We start from the raw sequence: 26626 nt of genomic DNA, 5'->3' as shown, positions 1-26626 counted from the left end.
GCACAAATTATGGTGGAGCGTTTGCGGCCTTGGAAGGTCGTCATCCTTGTACGCTCGTGCCCTCAAACGCGAGCCCCGGTACAGTCCCGGCGATGGGATGGAGCAGCATAACAGAACGATGATCAACCATAGAACGGCGTTGACTTCGTGCTGTCCTTACACCCTTCACCATCCCCATCTCTCTGTCTCTCTCTCCCCAATCTTTCTATGCTGTACCGGGCACAGTTTGCTTCCCTTGATGATGATGATGTGTGTGTGTGTGTGTGTTTTTCTCGATTTTCTCGTGCCCGATTCGATCGTTGCTTTTCTCATTTCTGCATTATCTGCTCTTTCCCCAACTGGCAGGCCATCCTCCAAGCAATCGGCAGATAGGGCCGGTCATCGATCGCTCGAGACAGTGTATTACGCTGTCCCCGCGATTGAACGCGAGCCCCTAAGCGCCCAAGATGCCGATTATCTTTCTGCCCCGACGTGCTCATCCGGTGCAAGGATAAGAGAGGCGAACCCTTTTTTTTTTTTCTTGCGCGCGCAGAAGACCGAGAACGTAAAGCACGAAGCACAACGTTCGCAGGTTCATCAACTTAGGGTCTTCGTCCACACGAAAAAAAAAGAAAAGAATGCCTGCCGAAGTGTACTGAGCAGCATTAATTGATTTAAATAATTTATTTAGCATCACCGCATCGTACATTTGCAAACTCCGTAATCAGTGTCGAGCAGCTGTCATCGTGGCGCATCGATCACACAATGTTTACCTTATTACGGAACACCCCTTTAACAAATGGCAGCACAAATGTGCGCGTCTTGGAACAGAATTCTACTTTAGATGACCCGCGCCGCCACGGCCACGGTCCGGTCGACTTGTCCGATCGCTCGTGGATCACGCCTGGTCCGCTTCCCTCCCCTTTCGGCCACCGCACGAAGTCTTTTCTTGCTTTTCTTCTCGCTGGCTTAAAGTTAGTGTAAAATGAAGAAGTTTGTTGATGAGACGCAGCAGGAAATAGCAAATGAGGTGTAACGTCTTGCGGCGTTGAAACTGATGAATTCAAAAACGGGACAGCACGAGCGGGGAAACAAAGGGAGAGAGAGAGAGAGAGAGCAACGGCGAGAATAAGAGGAACACACAGGCACGTTAATTCAATGTGTCAGAAGGAAGTGGTAATTGATTCTTCGGATTTTTCTACGCATTTACCATAAAATTGCCATCTACCTGGATGGCAATATGGTGCTTCTTGACTTCTTTCTATCTCGCAACAGTCGTGCCACATCCCATCGCATCCCGTTTCCCAACTCGTTTGATAGTTTATTTTGATTTTTTTTGTGTTGGCTTCGCATTTTTTTTTTTAGCTGCTCCCCAGCAAATCATGCTTTATTCTATCCTTCCCCGACCTTAGAGTGCGCAGGATATCCTGTCGATGCAAATGAAGTTCCTATCGAAGTATCACATCTCTTAACACTCTTATGTGAAAAGCTTGAGCGAATTCTGATGTATGAATTTCATCGGCTGTGCCTTGCGCTGCCTAATTTAGACCGCAAAACAGTGGCGGTTGGAGCAAATAATTCGTTGTCTGCTCGTTGTTTAAAGGATGCGAAACTATTCGCATTTTTTTTTTCTACAACACAGGTGTTAAACCCATCGTTACTTACGGCGCACTAATATAGCCACAAACACACACACGCATACAGATAGAATTATAATTGTTTTAATGACTAATGGGGCCCAGAGTTTGGCGAAACTAAAAGCGCACAAAAAAAAACAGGCAAAGCTGCACAACAATCCTCATCAAAATCGTTAATAGTTTCCTCATTGTGTGTATGCGATGCGTTTTGCGCAAAACGATGCATTTTGTTTATGTTTTCAAGAAGATCAAGGACGGACAAACCAAACGAAACGAAAAACAAACAAAAAACCGTAGCAACAAATCGGCAGCAAAAAAAACTCAATTGCCTAATCATCCCCTAAAGACGCGATGTAAACGATGTGATTCTTGCACAGGAGTTTCAACTTGCCGAGTTCAGCTAAAGTGATTTAAATCGCTTTAAATACCCACCCAATCGGAACGCTGTTCACAGTAAGTGGATAAGAAATTTTAATATATTTTCGGACGTTGCTGAGCTCATCTTCTGAGCGCGTGTTTTTTTTTTACGAAGTAACGAATAACACCAACGATACACGGGGGGTTTTAGTTCAATAAATGTATTTCGATAACTAATAAATAAGATTAAATAAAGCTTTGCTGTCGATTGACAGTTACAAATTGGCGCGTAAATGTTTGGAAAATGTGGAGCAAATCGTGGCGCTTTCCATTGCATTTTGGTTGCTGTTTTGTTTTAATTGATTAAAACAAAAAAGTCCTAATTTAACAGTTAAGTTCAAGATTTGAAGAAAAAAAAACGTGAAAGAAAGAATAAAACATTATTTAAATATTTACGAGTTAAAATAAAAAGGCAAAATAATCTAAAAGACATTGTTTTTCTCACTTCTCTTTACAGGCATTCTTCCAAGGCGAACGATACCGTGAGTATTATAATGCTTTTTTTATATAATTCGTTACCATCTTTCTGTTGCCACATATATGCTACTCTTGCTTGCCGTTATACTTTCCAGCCAAAATCGAGTAATGTGAGTAAATCATTATTAAAGCACCTCAGCAACAGCTTGGGAAGTTTTGTCCTAAGATAATTAAAGTCTAACCAATTTTTGCAACTATTTACCGTGGGGAACAACATCCTCGAATCAGTCTAGTTTCGATTTTAAACCCGCCTTTTGTCGATATGCGCGTCGACCATGTTTGCCGTCGTTCGTATTTGTGATATTGAAATTACGCAGGGTTGAGGTTTAAATTTCGAATACAATTTTTAATGCAAGATAAAAAAAACCCCCCTGTTTTACATGCGCGTAACAATCAAAGCAAACGCAGCTGACGCATCGTTATTTCGTTGGAAGGTACCGTTGCAGAAGGTCGCGCATTGACTGCCAGAGTTTGCCAGACAACGTGTTTGCCAGTGTCTGCTCCTCCGGGTCCACTGATTGCATCACCCAATAGTGATATAAGCTCATGCTCTGTTATATTTGTTCTATTATATACCGTGTTTGTCCTGAGTGTGGCATGCAGAGGCGAGGAACGCTCACCTGCAATCGTCGGGACGTCATTTGTCAATAAGATTTTTTTTTTACACTTTTAAACACTTAACTAGCTATTGAAATAATCTAAAAAATGGTGTGGTTCAGCATTTGCCGGTTGGCGAAATGCTGCGTGCCAACAATTCGTTAAGCGCTCAGTCCTGCCCACTTGATAAAGTCTGGCAGCTCTCGTACGGGCAGATCGTTCGATATGGCTTTAACGCGCAGGTTTCGATCGGTCGTTAGCAGCACGACGTCGACTGTTAAGTAGCGAGTTCCGACTGTGTTGGGTGAGGAAGAAGCTATGCAGTTAGCCAACTATAGTTTGGAAAGTTCTGTATCAAAAGTAATCCGTAGGGAAATCTACTTACCCTGCTTTTCTTTCACACTGTGGCGGCAGAGATTGAGGGCCGTTTCCAGTATGCGATCGTCGTTGGACTTGAGGTCGCCGTCATCATCCTCCACCGTGAAGTTGGACGTTTTCAGTATTGATCCCTTCGTCGTAACGCATCTAGGATGGTTTTCAAAGGGATAAAAGTTGTTGTTTCAATGCCTGAATCTGGCAAACTGGTCGTGCAATGCAGGGCGAACTTACTTGAGCGCAGCATTGCGTGACTTGATGAAATGTAAAGCTTTTTTGGACAGTTCCGCAACCTTGGCAGCGTGCTGCAGGGAAGGGAGGGACACATCCATACCACTCGGCGGGCCAGTTGGCACCGCAAACGTTTTGGACGCCGGTGACAGCAGTTCGTTGACAGCTGATGGCTGTTGTTTTGGCACCAGGTGCCTTACGCCCTTCGAAAGACCCTCGAGCTCGTTAATCACTGCATGAGGGGAAGAGAAGGAACCGTTTTTTGATGCAATCATTGAACGGAATCGAAGATCGAAAACCATTTCTTACCAATGATTGGTACCATAAGCTGGTACAGTGGATGCGCTTTGGCGATCATCTCGATGGCGGGCAGGTAATCGACAAAGCAGTTCGTGTCCGGTACTAGACACCGGGGCCGGACCTCGATAGTGACTGCGATCGTGCTTTGCGAAAGTATGTCCTGCAGAATGACAGATTACAAGCGGTTCAAGAACGTGAATTTTGGAGAGGAAATTGTCAACAGCTATTACACAATGTACCAAAGTCCGTAATGGATAAGGTGTCAGCACTATGTTTGTAAGTTTGTTTATAAGTCTATGCTACCAATATACGAGATCAACGCTTTCCCCCATTGAAAATATGTCCGGCGAACCCTTTCTTCTGTCAATTTCTCTTCTGTCAATAGCATCGCCTTAAAACTGCTAGAGCAAAATGAAATTCTAACCCAGGGTGCCCAAGAAGCACGCTTTGAGGTGCAAAGAAGTAAAGCTAACAACACACACACACACGAGGAAAAGATTTTATGAACTCCACATAATATGACACTAAAAGCTCTACGACCCATCTGGGGGTCAGTAGTCAGCTGTTGCGAATGGCGCGACCAGTGTCCAATGCATCCCACCCACAAGGGGTTGCCTTCGCACACCTGCAGTGCGTTTCACCACCGAGGTAGGCAATCGTTTCTGCCCGCGATCGTGTTTGCAAAGGACACCTGACCCAGGCAGAGACCGAAGCCGGTGCTGTGTGCTTAAGAATGCAAACATAGATTTGCATGCTGCAGCACAACTGTTTGCGTACTTTCTGGCCGTTTCCAGTTCCTTCACCCATTAACACTTCTTCGCTGTTGTTGTTTTGGTGCGAGTGTGTGTGTGTGTGTGTGTATCGCACATTCCTTTTATCTGAGCGGGCGCTGACAATTCTACGGTTGTCATACGTTGGCCCCTTAATGTTTCGCCCGGATGGATTGTTGAAACCCCCCCCCCCCTCTCTCCCTTCAAAGGGTCCTTCCATGTCAATGGCACACCAAGAAAGAAAAGCAGGGCGAGCAAATGTGCAAACAAATCGCGCCAAACAAACAGTCTACCATGCAACTACACTAAAGCAAGTAGGAATGTGACACAAGGTACGAATGATCTCCAAGATCCCCATGTACTGTTGCAACAATGTAACAAGCATGCGGTGCTGGAGTCGTGCCTTATAAGCTTAAAATCGTTGGGCTTTACGTAGGGAATGAATTCTTTTTTTTTCGGTAAAAAAAAATAAAAATTCCAACAGTTGGAGTCCTGAAACTCTAATCCGAAACTACCAGCAACTCGCTATCGCGGGTATCATCTTCGTTTCGTTTGAGCTCATCCCCGTTCAGTGGTGACGCACAGTGCAAACGACCCGTCCAGCAGTCGACTCAGATGGGTTCTGCTTCTCGATGCTGATCGTATCAATTTTGCTAGGTGTTTTTATAGTCCTTAACACCACGATACCTATCTCCACCGTTGGCACCATAGTGTGAAGGGAGTAAAACGTACAGACAATGAAGAAGAAGAGATCCCCATCACATGAGAGATATAAAACTATAAAGTAGAGGGTAGAGAACAGGATTAGCGCAAAATATGGCGACCTAACGAATTATACTCTGCGCGTAATGGGGCGTCACAGCCAGGATTACGGAGGGACCTATATCAAATCTTATCCGGACGTTCTCCCCCAAATCATGTCAGACTGTTAGAGTCGGAGATCATCTTGATCAAGTATTCCGATGCCCAATATGGGATATTATACAACAACGACTGTGTGATACCACTTCATACACCTGTCCTAATAGAGATTCGAGCAAAGTTCTAAAAGCTTTACGAATCAAGAGAGAAAACAAAAGCGTGCAAAGTTTGTTCTTTACAACTCCGAACCTAATCCTCCAACGTTCCATATTCTAAATCAAACAAATGATTTGATTAATGAGATATTACGTCGCCAACCCCCCCAAACGCTCATTAAGTTGCGCACCGAACATTCGTTACCGTGAAGGAAACCGGGGAAGACAAAAGATATAATCAAGTCTTTTTGATTATTGGATTGATTTGTCACACGATTTTATGATCTAAGTTTTCAAAGTTTGTTTGGGATCGTTTGCCTACTACGATCGTCCCATAGTTCACCGTGTTCTTGCTCGTCCAGGGATACTCAACTCATCTGGAATCACATTTTGCTGTGTGGGGATTTATCGCCCAAAAAAAAAAAAATGCTCAAAGCACCGTTCGATTCTCGAAATTTCTCCCAAAACTACACAGCTTCACACAGCAAAGCAGATCAACATTTCGGAGCGTTTCATTTCTTATGCAAATAGATTAGAATGTTAGCCGCAGCTGTGCGCGCAAAACTTAAGCCTTTTACGAGCATTTTGTTAGGTTTGTTTCACGCGGTAATAAAGGTTAATTAAGGTGCTTCAAAATCCGCTTAATAAGGTGCTTCTGCGAGAGCGCATAAATCTGTCGTGAGCCGATCAAACGGCACGGCGAGCAACCGATGCCGATTTGGATTAGAACCTCGTCTCGCCAAACCGCTAGGGCTGCGTTGAATATGCAGTAGAGTAGGGTTGTATCGTTGTGTTTTCCCCATTGTACATTAACCTGGATATACATACACTTATGATGATTGGCGAAAAACGACAACAAGCACAGCGTTCACCTCAAGGATGCTCCTGTCATTAACGGCAGCGCCCGTTTCAAAAAGGGCAAAACGCGACCAAAAAACCATCGACCGTGCACGACATTTATGGATTTATTTATTGCCGCAATCATTACAATTCAATTGAATCATTCCAACCCCTTCCCCCGTCCCGCTCGCTCCCTAATCATCGAAAATACTTTTCACTGCGCCGTTAGTCATTTCTTGTGCAACGCAGTCCAACCGATCCAAGGTTTAAAAGAGAGATCATTGGCAATAGAGCAAATGGGGAGGGGAAGAGGGGGGGGGGAAACGCGAGCACAAAACCTTTTCCTAATTGCAAACGATTCGACGCACTATAATTTCCACTGCTCCGAAGAGCGGACAGCAAACGTGTGTGAGAGCTTTTTATGCAAATGTTGTCATTTAACTCGGTTTTGTTTGTCTAACGCGAGGCGAATGCATGCCTCACCCCCCGATTGCAGCAAGCGATGAGCGACATAAACGTTGCGCTCGTCCCGATGCTATTACGCGATAAGTAAGCTGAGATGAAAAATAGTATTATTTACCGCTTTTAATGAGCGGTGTCCTGCGGTGGTGCAAAAAACAAAACAAAAATAAGGAACGCAGTCAATATTTTATCAATTTTTGCCACACTCCGGTGCTGCAATCGGGCATTAGTGCGGAAGTGTGCCCTCGGAGCTGTTAGGATGAATAAATACAGCGCAAATGCATTATTTTTTACACCCTCTTAATTTTGGTGACCTTGGCAGTCTATGGGTGGGTGTGTGTGCCTAAAATCAAGCTCACTTATTGGATGCTCAAGAAATGCTAAATCAACAGCTAAGGAATGGAACAACTTGGTTGCAGTTGGAGCTGCACCGCAAAACCTTCCAGAGTGCCATGTTCTCTCCATCATGTTCTATAAATATGTGCGTGCCAAGCAGGCACTGTTAAGACGTTAGCAAATAAACGTGGCTAACTTCCGCGATGGCAGGACCACGCGTGGTGCAGGCTCTGTTGGCCGATGTTAGCCAGACGCAACAAAACAGCTGTTTTTAGGACCAAATTTTCACCCAAAGCCAAACGATCCCATTCGCCAAGACTCTCGGGCTAACTGACTTCGTCGGAGGATCAGTGCAGAAGCATCACGGAGCATCGGTAGTACAACTATTTGCTTAACCGAGTGCAGAGAAGTATTTGCCAAGCTAAGCTCCCTTGTACGGTGGAGCAAAGTGGTAAGAGCACACTATTTTGAATTTCAATGTTTGACATCACTTCTTCAGGTCAAACCTGTCCTGTTTGGGGGGAGAGGGGGGGGGGGGAGGTTAAAGAGTATGAGACAGAAAAAAGAGAACTCTCAGAAGGCCATCATCAATGTGCCATGTGTAACGGGACGTCTTTTATCAGCAATGCTAATAATCTTACGCTTTCGCACCAAAATTCTACACTTTTCCAGCTTTTATCTTTGCTCGGAAGATACACGGATTTGCACATTTTTCGCATAACCGTGTTAAGGCACCTTTCCTGTTACCATCAACCACCTCCTACTGTACTTTGGCTCTCTTTTAAAGCCCTGAACTTCCCCAATCTATTAGCCAAAAACCCTAATTTGACCACAAACAAACACATGACGGTCAAGGTGGAGTTCCATTATCTTCGACCTCGTCCCTCCCCCCCCCCCCTCCACTACCACACCGTTACCAGTAATGCCCTTGAAATTTGAGTGTCTTTCCTCACTTTGCCAACCACAACGGCACCCCCCCCCCCCCCCCCTTTGGTTCCCGCAACGCGATCCTCCGAATCATGAAAAAAAGGGTTACATGAAGAAGCCCTCCTCTCTCTCTCTTTATGTACGAGAATGTCTATTATGTGCGTTCTTTCTCTTCGCTTCGCTTCCCTCCTTCGCTACTTATTCGCTTCCCCCGCCCCATCCCAACCCCCGTTTGCTAACGCAATCTCTTTCTCCCCCCGGCTCGAAAACCGTCGGCGCCTTTCGCGGGTTCGCGTGTACATTCCACAACTGTTTCGCGATCTTCGCCCCTTCATCCCATTTCCTTTCTTCCGCTTTTCCTTTGCGCAAAGCCACCCTTTTTTTTTTCTTTTGCTTTATCCATTTGCCATTTCTCGTTTCTTCTCTTGCTCTGTGCGTCGGCTCCATTTTTCTTCGTGCCTTTTTTTTTTTGCCCTCCCCGTTCCATGAAGATTTTGTACGGCACCGTACAGTGTGTTGATCTGCCGTGGTGGTGTTGACTGTGCTGTGGCGGATAAGGCAACAAAAAGGGAGGATATCAACATTTTTAAACTACATAACGCGGCGGCCGTTACTGATACTTCCCCTTCACCCATCTCGCCGATATGCATTCGCATCCATCAGAGGATAGTGCGCAGGATCCCTGAGATTGCAGTGCGTTTATGGTTTGCCAAGCTTGCAACGATTAACATAATTTCAATTTATGTAATGTACCAGCACAAGTGCGATCTGCCAAAGCTCTAGAATACGAGCAAAGACAAAACTTACACAAGAAGCAGTCTTCTTGTCGCTGATTGTCGATAGCTACTTCCTAAACTTTATCTATCCAACAACAGAAATCCTTCCCCATTAGCACTCTTTATGTTCTTTTGTGTTTCTTCTCCCTCTCTTTATCTCTCTCTCTCTCTCTCTCTCTCTCTCTCTTTCAACACTCTTTATCCTAGCGATGAAAACCTTTCCTCTTTTTAACTCCCGCAGAACAACACAGCCCTCAACAGCCCAAGATCAAGATCGCGCGCGCGCGCGCTCCCGCTCGCCCGCTCGCGCAAACACAAGAAAGGGTCAAACCGTGGCGAAAACTGTTCGCTACGGCGACTTCAATTTAACCGTAGCCCTCGCCGAACCTTCCTCACTTCGTTTCACTTTTCACGTTACCAGCAAACGATGAATTTTTCACTCGTTCGTTCACCTAAATAAGCGCACGGCGAGCGGCGATCGCACAAATGCGTTCGTTGGAGGTCCGTGGGGGGGGGGGGGAAAGATGGCTCCAAAAAAGCAGCAAGATAGTAAGACAGTTTACAATATACGTGGCACGCGGGGAAACATATCCACGCCAACGTTTTGTGACGGAGTTGTGGTAATTCTTTCTTCTTTATTGTTTTTTTTTGCAAATGCAAAAATCCATCCCGTTTTTGTGCGAGCGGGATGAAGGTTAAAAGCAGTAAAGTACGAGGTCTTCGGGCTGGATTTGGTGGGCGCGACCTCGATTCGTTGCGACCGGGACCGTGTACCACAGTTCAATCGATAACCCATTTTTCAAGGACGTTCCCAGTACCGCATATTCATAAAAATAGTTGCAGTTTTACCTCAACTTTGGTGGTAGCCCTATAAAGCACCGATTGCTTTGGACAGCCGAGAAGCAAGCGCCAGATACAAGCAAAGGAAGAGTCGGTAACCCCCGTCACACGGCAGGTCAACCACCGCGGCTGCTCCGAAGACAAAGTGACGGGGGGGGGGGGGGGATTGGTGAAGGCTTCCCGTTTGCCGGTTTCTGTCGTCAATAACAAAATAAAGACAGCCAATGTGGCCGGGCCGGGTTTCCGCTGCATGCGCGGGTGTGATGGTGGTGGTGGTGGTGGTGGTGGTGGTATCATAAAATGAGCCCGAAAAAGCCTATTAACACACTAATAAGCCACGATACCATGGTAGCAAATCTTTCGTCGTCCCTTTACCTGCCTGCTCTTGATCATTATGAATTTGTGTTTGATCCAGGCGGGCCTCCCCGGGGAGGCCCGCCGCAACAATAAAAATCGACCCGATCGAGAGGCGCACTGGTGTACCGCGCGAGGCTGGGTGAGCAAATTATGATTAATATTCATAAGCGCTTATGAACCGCCCGTGTTTGTGTGTGTGTGTTGTGTGCCTTCGTTTTTGGGCAGGCGGCAGCGTTCGGAGCCTTCTGGACCGGCCGCGGATAGGTGAGCTACAAGAATCACGAGCATATTATGATGGGATTTTTTTTTTTCAAACAGCGGAGAGAGAACTCATCATATCAGAAATTAATTTCTTTGCCGCTCGTTGTTTTCCTTACTTCCTTGGCTTTACACACGCCCTTTTACTTTGTGGCCACATCGACGTTGCTTTGCTGTTTGCTACGGAAGTGTGAGTTATATGTAATTAATGAAATGGTCGTAAGTTGCAATCAGTGCGACAGTGGAAATCGGTGTCTATCAATAAACCAATGGCCGCATACGACAAACCGAAAAGAAGACACTGTTCCGGTCGGGCGAATCGGCGCAAATCGCACCGTTTCGCTCACTGACAGTAAGCGCTACGAAACGAATTACGCAATTTATACGATGCATGCGATGCGATTAGAATACAAAAATGGCCTTTACCTGCACCCGTTGGTTATGTTTTTCCTGCATGCGTTGCTTGCGCTCGAGCTCGTCCTTCAGGCGCAACAGCTTACGCGTTTCGATGCTGCTGGGACTGTTGCTACTGCCACCGCTTCGTACGTCACTCTCGGTGGAAGGTGTTGCCCATCCTTCAGCATCGAGCTGCTTCGAACCGTGCTCGTCGTCCGGTGCCGGTGCAGCTTCACCGTCGCTAAAGCTCTCCACCAGCATATCCATATCGCCCAGCTGTGCAGGGATGGGAGGGATGACGACTGCAGCATGTTCCAAATTGTACGCAACAAAGCCCGCACTTACCGCTTCTATTCGACTCTCTACAACGCTGTAAAACTTGGCACCATTGTCCGTTGCCCCGCGTAGCACCGGTGGATCACAGTTGCATAGACGATCAGTGCCAAAGTATAGCAACTTCTGAATACGTAGCACATTCTGCGGGGAATAAAAAGAAAGAATCGGCAATTCATTACTTCGTACCTCGTACAGCGTCTATCAACGGTAGTAATTACTTGTGCCTCTTCCATGTCGCACTCGGGGTGCACAAAAATTGGCTCCGGTTCGTAGTACATGAGCGGTGTGAAACCGGCAAGGATAATATCCTCGGGAAGTCGCACTGTTTCGTACCCTGCGAAAATGGTCGTGAAGAATATTTGGTGTTTGCTATAAAATTGGGGCCCAACTAGCTACGGTACAGCTTACCGTCCTTTTGCTCTACCGACAGTATGCTCCGGTTCGTATCCAAACTCTTGAGCATGTTCATCAGCACCGCCAGTTCGGACCACGGATCGTGGGCCGTCGATTTGCTGGAAAACAACCAAACGAACCGTTCAGAGGTAAAGAAACACATTCAAACGTTAAAAGCGTGTCGCAGTTTTACCTCATCTTGTACTCGGCACAGCATGGAGGTGGATTCCAGGTTTCCGCATTGGACATCATCCAATCGGACCAAACCTAAGCGTTGTGGTGCAAAATGCGAGATGAATATATCAGTAAATATGTTTAGTTTTTTCCCCCTAACCTACCTTTATAGCTGGTAGTATCACTTTGGCGTCCTCAGGCAGGATAAGTTTCGGTATTTCCTCCGCACCGGTCACTACGTTTTGCGCTCCATTCGCGCTGTCATTGCTTGCGTCCAGTGCTTCCTGTATCAGTCGTATTAGTCGCTCGAGCAGAATGCCAAACATCAGCAAACCGGATGCGAGTGCACACTCCTGCAGCTCGGACCTTGTTGCTTTTTTGCTGGATGTATCTAAAAGGGTGGAAACAATGCAATACATCTATGACATCGGTGCGAAGTGTGGCCTAGTTGGAAATTGTAAGACTTGACAGCTTGCACTCAATGTTCAGTGATGATGCTCAATTATGCAGAATATTTTGTAGAACCCACCCATTATCAGGTGCTTTTTGGTTCGTTTTAATTGTCTGCCATCGTCCGCTTCGTCCAAGGATGAGGAAGGAACCACTGGTTATCATCCAATGTCATGCGAAATTATTTTGCCCCGTCTTGGTTCGTTTCGTGTAGCTGTCATCGTTGGTGGGCATCTTCTTTTTTTTTTGGTTTTGCTTCTTAAATCATTCTACACAACTGGCAAACGGGTAAGAACGATGATCGGTAGCAGCATCTGCATGCAAACGTTGCAGCACTGCAGCCCTCGCGAGGCTGTAAAGACTCTAACGGAAGATCATATCGCATAACGACGCTCGCCGCCACCCGTCGCTTCAAAACAGCTACGAACGATGCTAAATTCGGAGGAAATTTTCAATCGAGCATTACACCGTTGTGATTCGCTCGGTTGCGATTAGAGTTTTGATTGTCTCCATGCCGCAGATAACCATAATGATGTTTTTTTCTGCCATCCCTTTTTCACTGTAGCTTCCGTCTGGATGAAGTCTCAACGGGTCCTAGGGAAGGTCTCCTCCAAGATTGCTGATTTGTTTACACAATTAATTTCGGTTTTATATTATTTAATCTACCACGTATTCATCTATTCATCAACGACGTAATCCTGATGTTCTACAGCTTTCTGGACAGCTCATCAATCCGAATCATTTATCGAAAGGGGATAAATTAAGTCTCATCCCCAGCGAAAAAACACAACCTTCAAAGAGTCCGTTTGAGTCTAACTTGAGAAGCCCTTCCTTCATCTTCACTACTTTCGACTGGTTGCTGGAATTCCTATCGGGTTTGATAAAGCAACAAACAATCAGGGAAACTCGTTATAAAAAGATCTGATTCTTATTTATTTATGTATAATTGATTATTACGGTCCAGTGCCGTACTGTCAACACCGCTTGTGTTGATTAGATTTTTACAAATTTATAAGGCATTTCCTCCTTATTCTTTGCCTTATCCCGGGCATACTTGGTTAAAAAGATCTGATTCTGATGATGATCTTCGTCTTAACGACCTCTGAGGTCACACGCCAGCCATCGAATGGCTTACTTAGGACCTGCCAATGTCACCCCGGGAATGACTTACTAGGATTTGAACCCCGGGGTCCTGCCCCGTTTGAAGGTCACCTACACCACCCTCCCTTTAATTTCGCCATTTCTTTCGTGTCTTCTTACGCTTCCGTTGGTGACTTCTATTACGAAATGGCGCTTGCAGTTTATACTTAAATTGCTACTGCTTCGTTAACCTGCATTATAAGTTTACACATTATCAAGCGATACATATATTGACTTCCTTTTTTTGACCAGCATCCCCATATTCCGCAAAAAAAAAAACCCCCTCGTTAGCCTCCAAATCGCTAAGCGTCGCTCATTTGGAACGATGATCGCTACATCCGGTGGCGATTCCTCACTTGCCGCAGAAGACCATTTCAGACGCTGAGCTCAGAGACCCCATGGAATGGTCGAAAGACAAAGCCAATGGTCTTGAATTATCTCTATCTCGAGCTTTTCCTTCGGTAGCAACGATATAGATACAGAGACACCCCCCCCCCCCTCCCCCTCTGTCCCTCACACGATCGCGAACTTCATCAACGGAGCGGAAGGTGAACGAACTAGCCAGCAACCATACGACAGAGCCTGCCTCTTATCTGTCCTCTGCCTGCTGCGCTTCCTCCAGTGCGCTTCACAGTATATCTCCGAAGGCTATCTCGTTTAATTTTTCTAGCTTTTCGTGTCTGGATTCTGTTTTGTAGGACTGTCCTTACGACGCTATGCGCTAACGTAGATACTGTATACAGTGTTGGCTAAGGATGGCATCAAGGGGATCACTGATTCTAGTCGATCGTCTGTTTCGTAATTCGCAAAGCGATTCCAGGCATAAAGTAAATCTCTCAAGTCTCAACCCGATAAAAAAACATTCCGCGAGATCTTCGTACTTGGGATGTATTCGGGACAGAGTCCCATAAAAGGCACAGTTATTTTAATACACCAAGAACTATTTGGTTTTTTCTTCCAAATCTGATGACCCAGATGTAGGTAGATCGGTTTACCGATTATAGGGACGTTCGATACAATAAATCAAAAGCTCACACTGGACACTTAAGCCCTCACAACCCCTGGGAGAAAGTTCTGCTGACAACGCAGCATATAGCACGCGTAAATCAAACCCGAATGCTAAATAACTCTCCAAATCCAGGTCGGTTCCTTTTGATTGCGCTTAGACCACCAAGTCTCGTCCCAAATCGTCCCAAAACGGAGATCTGACTGAGCGCTTGATTCCGGTCCGCTAAATTGCTCATCAATCACGCGCGTGTGATGATTTGAAGCTGTCAAAACTGTCGTAAATGTGTTTGTCAAAGTGTTGTTGATAAATTTGTTTTGGTATTGTTTGCCGCCAAACCTGTTGCCTACTATCACGCACAGACGTTCGAATGGCGGCACTAGGGCACGAGTTTATAATGAGATTGATTTCCAACACAACCGGCTAAAACTTCACCGAAGCAATAAATCAATCCCCACTGACATAAACCTCCGACCGGCCGGAATCTCTCTCTCTCTCTCTGCTATTTAATGCTTTCCGATGTATAATAAAGATTTGTTCCCTTTGTTTTGGTTCCGCTTTGGCGTTTCGATTTAATAAATTCAAAGCAGCCAAAGTAGCTGCAATGGCGGCTTTACTTATACAACTTAAGCGCAACAAGCTGAAGAAATGCGGACGGAGCAAAAATAATTTATTGGCTATTTTTATGTGCTGTTTGATTTACACACGTTGTCGAAAGAGTTTTTTCGCAAGATCAATCGCGTTTTTTTCCGGGCCATTGCTTGCCAAAAACTAAACGCCGAATCTAGATTAGAATGATCTCCGAAAACGCCGCTAGTTTTGTTGCGTTGACCTACATAAGAACCATATTTTAATGTTTCAATCAATCGTACGATTTTAACGACATGCTATTCGGAACGCACCAGCTATTTCTAAGCAACGCGATCAATCAAACTAATTCTCCCTAAGAAACACACATGCTTTTCCGCTGCCCACAACTGTAAGACGTTGTATTCGCTAGCGCATAAGGCGCATTAAGGTAACGATTTTGAGCGTCCGGACCACCATGGGCAAAGGCTTCGCAGCGGTCCTTTAATCGCCATGAGCTCAGTCGCCGGATAAGAGAAAAGATTTCGCACAACCGATATCGCTACAACCAGAATATAAAACCCCATAAAAAAACAGGCATTGTAACGGACCGCAAAACCAATAAATCACCGTGCCGGTAACATTCTCGAGCGCGCTTGCAGAGGCCCTACAGCTTACTGTCGCGAAATCGAACGCGCGGAAATCCCAGGCAAAGAAAACTAGCGAGTAGCGGACGGTTCACACACGGCTCATGGTTTGTACACAGGTTTGGTTGGTTTTATTGAACTATGTCAAGTATTTTGCAGCGCTGAAGACCAAGGCCAAGGCCTGTAAGATCCAACCCCACGGGGAAGAGGTCAAGCAATTACCGAACGAATTAGTTTTAAATTTTAGAATTTTCCTTTGAGCCGCTCATCGCTCGTATCGTTCGATTCAAGAACGCGCCCCAATCGAGGTTCAATTCTTGCCTTGACCTGGTGCCATAAAGAAAAAAAAAACGGGCGTCTCTAGGAAGACGTGTGAGGCCAGCAAATGTGGCCTCAGAGCTCATTTTTGCGACAGCAGCGATTTAATATAAAAGCTACTAACTATAAAAACATGAACTTACTTTGTTGGGGCAGTTCTTTAGCTACCCCTTTTTTCCCCTCCTTTCTTCTGTCTTGTTAATTCTGTTCTTGCTTTTCCTTCTGCATATTTTCCTTTTTCTTTTTTCCTCATTCTTTCCCCATTTCCCTTTCGCTCACTCCCCTTCTCTTGTATGCTTCCCAATCTTTCATCTCTCTTTCGCGCCTTATATCTTTCGGTTCAGTCAAGATTCCCGTTGGCTATCATGAGCATCATCTTCAGCGAAGAAACAAAAAAACAAAAAACAACAACAAAAAGGGACAAGGCAAAATCTGTCCAGACAGCTGAGGCGTCCAGTTGGCGTCATCGTTTCATCGGCCTATGCTCCCTCTCGGCGGCCATTATGAAGGCAACGCTCTTGCGGTAATCGCGACCGTACGCTGTACCGTGGCGGGCGCAGTGCGCAGAAACGCAGCCAGGAATGGGCCGTTAAGAACGTAATTAAACATACTTTATGCTGTATAATTGTCATGTAATGAGCATTTAATTATTTCCACCTGGAGCCCAGGACAGATTCTTCGAATTGGATCTGCGAGCATAAGCGCGGCAGGAAGCGGGTGGGAGGGCGAGCAAGAAAACATATTTGATAACACAGACTTCGGCGTCGGTCCAGTGTGCGCTTTATGTGTGATTTGTGCAAATTCGCAACCACAAAGCAAACAAATCGCAAAGTGAAAAGTTGATTAAACAACGAACGAATTTTCTTGTGCTTTTCAAATCGTCCGATCCACCAGAAAGGAACACCCCGTCAGGGGTCAGGGTGAGACTGTTGGGTAGGGTACGGTGAAGACATCTTTCGCCACTTTCGTACCAAATAAAAAAGCCTTGAAACAATTGAATCGAATTTTGTCAAGAAGCTTACCGATCGACCGCCCCGACCAAGTGGTCTCCACCATACAAAAAAAAAAAAAAAAAATCGGGGCTAAAGGAAATGGTAGCCAGCGCGATCGCGAGACTCCACATAAAGAGAAAATTGCAGCTGGAGTGTTACATACTGCATACATAATCAAGTGGAGTAACGCCATCGACCGTAACTTGGGCAGTTAGCCGTTTGGCGGCAGTCCTAAGACCACTATAAAATAGCAAAGAATGTGTACACAAAGCGGAATGGGCGTAGAACAGACTTAATGCGGTGCTCGGGCGCTTATACCAGGGGGCCAGTTGTATGGTTTATAGTTTTTGAGTAGCTTTCTGTACTTTTTGTAGTACAGAAACAAGTTACCGAACAGCCACACCGGGAGTCCTTGCCACTCACGCGTATTTTAACGTAATTAAACAGTCAGATGTGTAATAAATACTTCAAAAGTATTTGTGCTAGCTAGGATGTACTTGAGGATGTCAAACAATGTTGAGCCCCAAAAGCTCTATTGATGGAGCAGCTAAAAGCAAACGAACGGATAAAACAACAAAACTTGAAATCAACATATCCTACTACAGCACGTCAATGACCTAAAAGAAGTCAGGAGGGGGAGGGGGGGGAGGCGTTTTAAATTGTGTCATGTCATTTGAATAATATATATGTTAATGTATGCGCATAAACACACACACCTAATGAGATGAGATTCGTTGGTGATTTTTCATGCTGTTTTGCTTCTTTTTTTTTCGTTGGTTGTTTTTTTTGTAGTTTCAAGAGCATTAAACCGGTCAAAGCCTAAAGAAGACGGCTTGGTAGCGGAAAGATAGCGGGAGAGAAAGTTTAAACCAATTTCTACGCTATAGTTCTTGAGGACGTGTGGAGCTTTTCTTTTTTTTTTTTTTTTGGTGAGCTATTGCTATTCCGGAAGGTTCGGATTTCCAGCGCGGTAAAGAAGGCCCACTGCGCCCCAGAGCAATTTCAACTTAGAGTCCAGTTTTTCCAGATTTCAACAAGATACGAAAAGATGGATCTTGCTGAAAGACTTCAAGAATCCAAGAAATCGCCAAGAACTGCTGGCTGGCTGGTGAAGAGCCACGCATAGCTGCCCGCAAGCAGACGAAGCAGCTAATACACCTTCAATCATAATTAACAATGACAGTGAGCGATGAAGATGAACTACGGCAATAATCTATGGACCCGGTGCGACATTTCGCCGCGTGATGTTTGCAACATGTTTTTCTTCCATCATCCAACATCTGATGCACATCACGAAAGGTCCGAAGTACCAAGACTAATCCTGTACTGTGGTTTCCCATATACGCTTTGTGGTGCCGATGAAGCCCCACAAACAGTTGTCCTGAATTTAAATATTGTTTTGCTTCATTGATACAACTATATCCCGCAGAAACTTAACGTACGTCAAATAGGTCCTGCAATCGTAACTATGCTCTCGCAATTATCTTTCTAACTGGACCCAGCAGAACTTATTTATCCCAAGACTCTCTCTCTCCCTCTCTTTTTTCCACGTACACAACACGCTTTCTTTGTCCTTCGTTTCTAACGCCATCGTCTGGCGAACCTCGGTGAAGAAGCAGGTTTTTCATTGCGACTTGCTTTGCTGTAAGAGTATATCCATCCACCAAGTGTTGCTGATGAGCCTCAGTATCCAATGCTAACGGTGCTAAATGTTACGCGCCACAATTGCTATTTTCTGCTGCGCCACATACACACACACAGACACACCCAACGGAACCAGCTCGTGTGATCAAAATGGACTACCCAGCCAGGAGGATCCTCACTCCTGATGCTGCATCGGCTGCTAATAGTATTTTGCTCTAAATTTAGAACCACACGTACACAGACACGCACGCGGGTGTAGAATTGATGAGCCTACTAGTGGCGATTTATTCCCCCCCCCCCTTCCCCCTTCAACGCGTGCACCCTCATTCTAATAGTCCCTATACAGATTGGCCCCCCGTTCCAACTATTATGGTGCACAAAACCGGATTCTTTGCTGCAGTGTGGAAGCAGTCAGTAATTATTAGTAAGTTGGTTAATTTAAATCACCTTCCCCAACTGCTTCCCACGGATCCTGTTTTTGTGCTTTTTTTATTATCTTCCTTTGGTCGCTGTTTGTTCTTGGGGTGTTGGGTTGGTAGGTTGTTGTTTTGTCCACTCTTTTTTTTTTTCTCTGTGCATATTTTCCACATTCCACCTTATTAGCTGTAATCAGTTATTCAATACTTAGTGCTAGTTTTCCTGCCTGCTGCCCAATTATAAATAAATTGTTCCAGCTCAAAACAAAAACAAGCAAAAAAAATGGACATAGATCTAAGTACAACATCTCGTAAAAGCTGGATGGCAATGTTAGTTTCGATCCTACAGCCAGCCATTTGATAGTGCAGGATCGCAAATATAACGACGCTTATAAATATATATTCTATACAGCGAAGTAACCGATGCAACCGATCGTCTGCACAGCAGTTAGGACGGGTCGCGAAATTGAATAGCCCTAGCGCGCTGAGAAACATGGGTATTGCGAGATTGTGTAATGATTGCATCAATCGCCGGTAAAACAGGATAAGACGAAACAGGAATATGAGCGAGAGCAGCACACGGATCATCAAACTCGGATGTTGCAATTTGCCGGCGCAAGAAGAAACCCGTCCACACTGGCCGCAGGCAAGCAGTCAGAAGTTCAAGGACATAGTTTACGCAAAACAGCACACGAATGGGTAGACGACCGGTGCATCGCTGCTCGCCGAAGAATGTACAGCAGCACCACACCACTGTTGCAAAGCACAATACTAAAATCTCGATGCTCGTTACATAAGAACAAAAGCCGATATTCGATTTTAGTGCGGTTTTTTTAAGACTTTTGCTATAAACCTCCCTAGGAGAGGAACGAGAATTGCCACCAAACGGCCGTAATTGATTTTTTTTTTTGTGCGGAATGCTTGCTCGAACCAACGTGTTTGAATCTTCAAACACACACACACACACATCCAAAAAAAAAAAGGAAAATGTGTGTAATCGTTGCCGGTGGACGTGATTTAAGGGTAATAATTCTCATCCTCCTCCTGCCGCTGGACCCGATAAACAGTCCGGACAATCGGTGTGTGTGTGTGTGTGGTGCGTTCCGACCACGGCCCTGCACCGAAGAAACCGGTTAGGCGAATGAAACGTCACGATACGAAACGGGCATTATTGCGGGCAGAGGGCTTCCGTGAAGATGTCACCGAAGAGACGCACACTCCGGGGAGAGGGTACTTGCAAGCACGCACAAGAATACTGCTTTGTTCGGACAGTTATATAACAAATAGTATATTCTTTATCGGTTGGGTTTTATCTCGCTCGCTTAAACCATCTCCGCTAGATCTGACTGACTGCGGTCTAGCAGTGACTAGAGGACGCTCGTATAGATTACTGCAACGCTTAGCGCACAACATCGCACACTCCAAACATACAAACCACACCAGCACACACACACACACACACACATGATGCACCTTAAGATGGAAGCGAAATAATAAGACCCTTGGCAAAGTGGATGCGTAACCTGAGAGAACCTGGCGCCGTAAATTTAAATTCTTTGCAAGCGATGGCTGGTAAAGGGACCCCCGCTTCCTCGCATGCTATGTAACATAGTTGGTCCCGGCCTGGCTGTGGCTGCAGATAGGATAGGGTGCGCGATAGGTGCTTATGCACACGATGCAGCGTAATTTTCTCCCCCGTACCCCGTTTTTTCTTTCATTACCCATCATGCGTCACGCTGTTACTTGTTTACGAGAGTGCAAATTGTTTTTGGTTTTGCCCTGGTCAGATCATGATACAGAGGAGAACAACAACAACAACAAAAATGTATAGAAAAATACGCCAATCAAAAGCTTGGCGACGCTTGTACTCCGCTTTCTTCGGTACTTGACTCTCTTAAGCTTTCCTAAGGGCTTCCCGAAGGACTTTGTCCAACTGTGCAAATAGTTCTCCATGCTTGAAGACAATTTTTCGTACATAATTGATCAGTAGGCGACGTATGCCTATGACATAAGGATGATCCTAATTAACCATACAAACACCTATAGCGATACAAACAAACTCCAACCTCCGTAGACAACGCAATCAAACAAAGCTTAGTTATTCGCATTCTCGTTCTGGTCGAATCCCGTTTTCCTTTGCCATAATAAGGGCATTAGGGTTCAATGTGCGATTCTGTCTTTGCTTTTTATATGTTGGGAAGGTTCTCCATACATTTCTCTGCTTCTTCAAACCCGCTCGTGAACAGGTCTTGACCGTGCTAATGATTGTAACACATCCGAGAGATTGCTAGAACTTAAGCATAATCTGCAACTAAAGCGGAGAAGCAAAACCGAAAAGAACCGAGACAAAGAACCACAGCAGCGCGAGAAAGAAATCGCGAGGAACGAGTCGGGTGAAACAAAAAAAAAAGAAAAAAAACCACAGCAATATGCGAAAACATAGCAACGGTTTTCACTCATTGTAATGATTTTCACACACTTCCGTTATCAACCGCGGCCATCGTTGCCGATAGTTTAGCATGCAAGCGTGTTTTTTTTTTTCGTTGTTTTTGCTCCTATTTTGCTATGAATTTTCATTAAAATAATCTGCCCACAATATGCGTGTGCTGTTCCCCATTAAAAGTGATGCGAACGAATGCGAACGAAAGCTTCGTCAACCATGACAATCTTGTAAAATATTTCCTTTTTTAAGCAATCTGCATGTTAGCTTAGAATTGGTTGATTAAATGTTTCACTCAACATAAACTTGAACAACCTTTTTTTTATATAAAAGTGTAGTGTTAATACACATTGTGGCGCGCGTTCTTCAGCGGGGGAAAGTCACTTAAATTCATTAAATTTAATTTTTATTGTGCAATCATCAAACGCTTGTTTATCTCATTACTCATTATCGCCGAAGCGCGCTTAGCCCGAACCAAGTATCGTTTGAGCATCCTTCTTACAGCTGGCTGCTTCCCAATAGCAAGCAGATAAGTAGCCTCTCGCACTGCGTTAAGACTGCGTGAAGTGTTGCATTGCGCACAGCGCCGGTTTGCACTACTTTCACTACATACGCAATGCAATGCGTTCGACAATGGGTTGTTCAGACGATTCGCGTACCTATTGACGGCGGTTGCACATTGCAAGACTATTCACAAAATTAACTCATCGTCCCATTACTCATTAGCGGTGCGATGGCTGGCAGGGAGCATCCAATTGGTCAAGATTAATGATGCAATGATACATTCCGGCACGCGATGCCCCGTGATTCAGCGGCCAAATTACTTGCCCAAAGAACGAAACAAAACAAACTCGTCTTTGATAACGGGCATCGGGAATAAAAGCGTTAATTAGCATCAATTAGCATACCTGAAGGGGGAGGGGGGGGGGGGGGTTTGTCATACCCGTATGCATCAGAAACGAACCGTGTAATTAGCGTGTTGATTCGAAATGATACCTTCAAATTTACATGACCAGAATATTTTGCTACATATGCTGTGTGGAAGAAGGATGTACAAAATCTGCACCAGCACCGTGTGACGTACGATTGTTTGCTCAACTGAACGTGTACTGTAGCAGACCTACAGGCACGTTCTAATCTTAAACAGATAAGAAACCAAGCGTAAACATGCATTGGTAACGCATGTGGGAAACGGTAAGCCAGCAAGGGTCAAACGAAAAACCCCGCTAAACGGAAACCCCGGACGTACCTTTTAGTTTTGTCATCTCGATCGCAAACATGTTGAGCGACATTAGCTGCAACAGTCTTTGGCTGGTCACAGCGATCGGAGAGTACTGCATCAACGCTCGAAACTCACGCAGCATCTGGTAACAGCACTGCGTAAACGATTCCATCCTTAAAAAGAAATTACACAAAGCTCGTTTTAGAAAGAAAAACAAAAAAAAAAAAGCATTTTCCTAATAATTATGCAACAATCTTACCCTGTTTTTGTGATCAATTTGCCCAGCACATGCAAAAAGCTGGTAATGAATCGCTTGTTCAGCTCGATAGAGCCAAGATTGTGCAGTTCCTCCTCATCGCTCGTATCACAAGAATTGCCAAGGCCAATCGGAAGAAGCGGTCCGGTTCGATGCAAACGCGACCCACCGTCCGGGTGGATCCAGATTTCGCGTCGCAAATTGCCGTCAAAGCATTGCTCCTTTACCTTGCGTTTGGCACGTAATTTTTCTTCCCGCTTTCGTTGGTTGTTTTCGTACTGAAGTGAAAAATAAAGGAAATAGCAAGTAAAGGTATTACTAGCAGTTTGTAACGGTCAGGCGAGGCTCTAGATGAACACAGTCGGATGGAATATTTTCAATATGATACCGCTGCTCACTCACCACTAGCTTATACTTTAGAATATCCATTTAAGCAAGCAGTAGGAAAAAAAACAAAAATGGGTAAAATTGTTTCATTTTGCAGCTGCTTAGAAGCTGCAGTTGGGTTTTGCTATCCGAATAATATACCTTTTTCTTCGTTTCGTTGAACAAATCCATTAGACTCTCCCGCGCCGATTCGATCGGATTCGACGACATCAGGCTGCGCATATAGAAGTACACAGCATCAATTTTACGCTTCTGCAAATGGACCAACATCAAATAGAAATTAGCAATTATGGTTTAAAAGTACGGAAAATAGAAACCCCAACGACGCAACTGACCTCGTACACCGATAGCAACGCCAGCTGATTGTACGGCATTCCATTTTTCGGCAGGATTTGCTGCGCTTTGACGTACCACTGCTTAGCCTTGCGGAAGTTGTGACCTTCCGTAATCTGTTCCCGGTACCTGGCTAGATCGCCCAAATGTATGAACAGTTTCTGCGCCGACACGAGCGCCAGTGCGTAGCGTAACCCTTTCACACTGGACGCAGCATTTGCACCGATAAAATGGTCCAGTTTGAAGCGATACTCTTGCTCGAGCAGTTGCAAGAGATGTTCAAAGCATTGCGTACCACCTTCCACTACCTCGAGCGCACGTTCCTGCAGGAAACGCTTCCGCTGCTCGTCCTGTGTTTCAATCAGCAGTTTGCGCAGCTGCTCAATGATACCGTAAAACAGCAGCTTCCAGAAATGATGCTCCAAATTTACATCCTGCGCGAACCGCATGTCTTTGAGCAAGAACGTTTCTAGCAGCTTTTGCAACCGGTGCCGAATGAGCGTGTACTGCTCCCATTCGTTGAACAGGTTGCCACCCTCAATAAGCTCGTGCAGCTGCCCGTGCGCATCCGCCACCTGATAGACTAGCTCCTTGTGGCGCAATAACTTTGCCTGCTGTGCACCTGGATCGTACCAGGCCGGACCGCCCGATGTTTTGTGGTTGTAACTAAACGTGCCGCTCGGCTCAACACGCCTAAAGCTTTCGCGCGGCTGTGGTCTAGCTGCCGTGCTTGTCACGACAATCGGTTGCGATGGGTTTTTCGGATCGTACAGCAGTTTCGTTGCCACCCGGCTACCGCTAGTGTTCGGATCCGGGGCATCTGGATTATTCGACGGCAGTCTGGCGGGGATGACTAATACACCGGGCGCCTTCTGGATGCCGATTGAGCTTTCGAACTGTTTTGTCATTTCCGCTATCGCCTGGTCAGTTTTATCAATCGAGGATCGCTTCCCGTTTACATTCGTACAGCGCCAATTATCGCCTTCATCGCGTTGTCGGTCTTCGCGCTTTAAACTGCTATCGCGGCTGCGGTTGGCATATCGATCGCGCGAAGAATTTCGGCGAAAGCGCCCGCTCGTATCATAGTTGCGGTCGCTGCTAGCATCACGGTAATGTCCTCGCCGATTACCACCACCACCACCACCACCACCAAGCGAATAGACACACTCGGAGCTATTTTCATGGCTAACGCTGGATGATTGAGAATTTCGTCGGCTTCGGTTCAGTCCGCGCTGCGATGGATACGACAATTTAAAATCGTCGTAATAATCAGTTCTTGATCGAGAGTTACTGCATACAAAACGATCAATAATAATGGTTGCATTAATCGTTTGTTTTCTGCTACACAACTACACTTATGTTACCTTCGATTCCTTTGCCTGGGCCGATAACTATTACCGGATGGTATTGGTTTACCAGATGGTGGCGGTGCTAGTTCCATATCTACATTTCCCTGCCACCGTCTACCGGTGCTGTATTCGGCTGTTGAACTCCAATCCAATCCTTCATCTTCCACCCAGCCCTTCGTGCGAAAGAAATATATCAATATATTTTACATCCACTGTTTTTTTTTTAATTCGAAAGATTCTTGCGTACTTACCGATGAATCATTTCGCCGGGTGGACTTCGACTGCAGAACGGAATCATTAGCCGCGACGCTGAGTTCTTCGATGCTGAGCCTATCCTGCAGTGCCAAGCTACTGTCAGTCGAGTACTGTCTGTAGCGAGTCCCAATCCTATTTGAATCACCGCCATATCCTCTTGTGCGGTCTTTTCGTTCACAGCTTGAATTTCTACTGCTCGAGCCAGTGTCCAGTCTTCGGTCCCTATTGTTCTGTCCCCTCTTTGGGGCGTATCCTTGCTCCGGTGCCGTATCAACTTCCGACGAACGGCTTCTGGGACGGGGATAGTATTCTGTCCAGCAGTGCTGGACGGACCGTCCAGCACTGTACGTATTTGAGTAAGAGGCACTATTTCCACCGACAGGCCCACCGCCCGGATAACGGACTCGGCCACGATTTTGTCGTGAGCTGTGACGATTCGGCAGCGTCTGAGACATCGCCTGGTATTCCGCTCGCTTTAGCTCGAGATAGTTCAGCGGCAGGCCGAGATCTTGCAGGGTTTTCTTCTGCAATCTAGGTGCCAAATTCTCCAGATGGGCCAGCGAGGGTATCGACGATTTTTTCGAGCTGCTAACAAAACGGGGCTCAACGCTACGCGAATCGCGCTGCATTCGGTCAGTTCGATTGTTGATCGGAGCGTTGCTAGCTGAAAAGGGCCTCGGATTGATTTCCTCACGTGGCGAATGATTGTTAGCTTGGCTTGGTTGTCCCTCGAAGCGCCAATTACCGCTACCGCCAGGCCGAGCACCAGATACGCTTGAGTCCATCTCACCGGTGGGCCTGTCCCGATTTGACCCGCCCGCTACATCATCGGACCCTTCGTTTGTCCAGCGCGAGGACACGGGCAGCTCATCTGGTTGGTCTTGATTGTTCGTTCGGTTGCTAGATGTGGGCTCGGTTTTCCGTAACGGTCCACTACCGGGACTGTAAATCTGCTGCTGGCGTTTATTGCTTCGTGACGAGCCGGAAGTAGCACTAGAAGACATGGCTGCCTTTGGTGCGATAGCATTTTTCATCCTTGTTTAGCTACCAACAAGCGATTCTGTCCTCTGCCGGACTGTAAAGGGCGAACGTAGGATGCAACGATTAGTTTACTTCTCACCGCTCACCGGAGAGCTTTATGATAACGATTATTTAAAAGATCAGCTGGTATGATGTTGCCAAACTACAGCTAGGAAACATACACAATCCACTCGGACAGTGTCAATTACCTGGTTGTACAGCGAATATCAACCTTCTCGCACGGAAGTTTTCCTATCTTTGCTTTGATGATGAAATTCAGTTGATTGATA

The 26626-nt window shown here is 45.7% G+C and overlaps 2 protein-coding genes across 3 annotated transcripts in view; both read right to left on the bottom strand.

Moving 5' to 3' along the window:
• Nucleotides 1-26626, bottom strand: part of LOC126568561 (TOX high mobility group box family member 3-like) — a 329113-nt gene that overhangs the window by 79769 nt on the left and 222718 nt on the right. The window contains exon 12 of one of the 2 annotated variants that reach the window (XM_050225061.1): nucleotides 9458-9467. The exons of the other annotated variant lie outside the window; for it this stretch is intronic. The gene's annotated coding sequence lies outside the window, so the exon portion shown is untranslated. Of the gene's footprint in view, nucleotides 1-9457; nucleotides 9468-26626 lie in introns of those variants that run through there. 2 annotated transcript variants of the gene reach the window in all.
• Nucleotides 3261-26350, bottom strand: LOC126565270 (telomerase-binding protein EST1A). Its single transcript, XM_050222472.1, has 16 exons — nucleotides 25313-26350; nucleotides 25077-25234; nucleotides 23715-25002; nucleotides 23521-23631; nucleotides 22996-23270; nucleotides 22764-22909; nucleotides 12059-12285; nucleotides 11914-11987; nucleotides 11736-11839; nucleotides 11546-11661; nucleotides 11337-11468; nucleotides 11022-11267; nucleotides 4023-4173; nucleotides 3717-3945; nucleotides 3493-3632; nucleotides 3261-3402 (listed from the first exon to the last, which is right to left on the bottom strand). The coding sequence occupies exons 1-16, from the start codon at nucleotides 26348-26350 to the stop codon at nucleotides 3269-3271; spliced, it is 4569 nt and encodes a 1522-aa protein (XP_050078429.1). The 3' UTR covers nucleotides 3261-3268.

The sequence above is a fragment of the Anopheles maculipalpis genome, chromosome X, assembly GCF_943734695.1.
Source record: "Anopheles maculipalpis chromosome X, idAnoMacuDA_375_x, whole genome shotgun sequence".
Classification (NCBI taxonomy): Eukaryota; Metazoa; Arthropoda; class Insecta; order Diptera; family Culicidae; genus Anopheles; species Anopheles maculipalpis.
This window is presented reverse-complemented; position numbering and strand designations above follow the sequence as displayed.

Coding starts and splice junctions, on each gene's coding strand:
- LOC126565270 (XM_050222472.1), bottom strand. CDS start 26,350: ATGAAAAATGCTATCGCACCAAAGGCAGCCATGTCTTCTAGTGCTACT. Junction 25,003..25,076: donor CCCAGGCAAAGGAATCGAAG/GTAACATAAGTG, acceptor TTTTGTATGCAG/TAACTCTCGATCAAGAACTG. Junction 4,174..11,021: donor AACATAACCAACGGGTGCAG/GTAAAGGCCATT, acceptor GTCATTCTGCAG/GACATACTTTCGCAAAGCAC.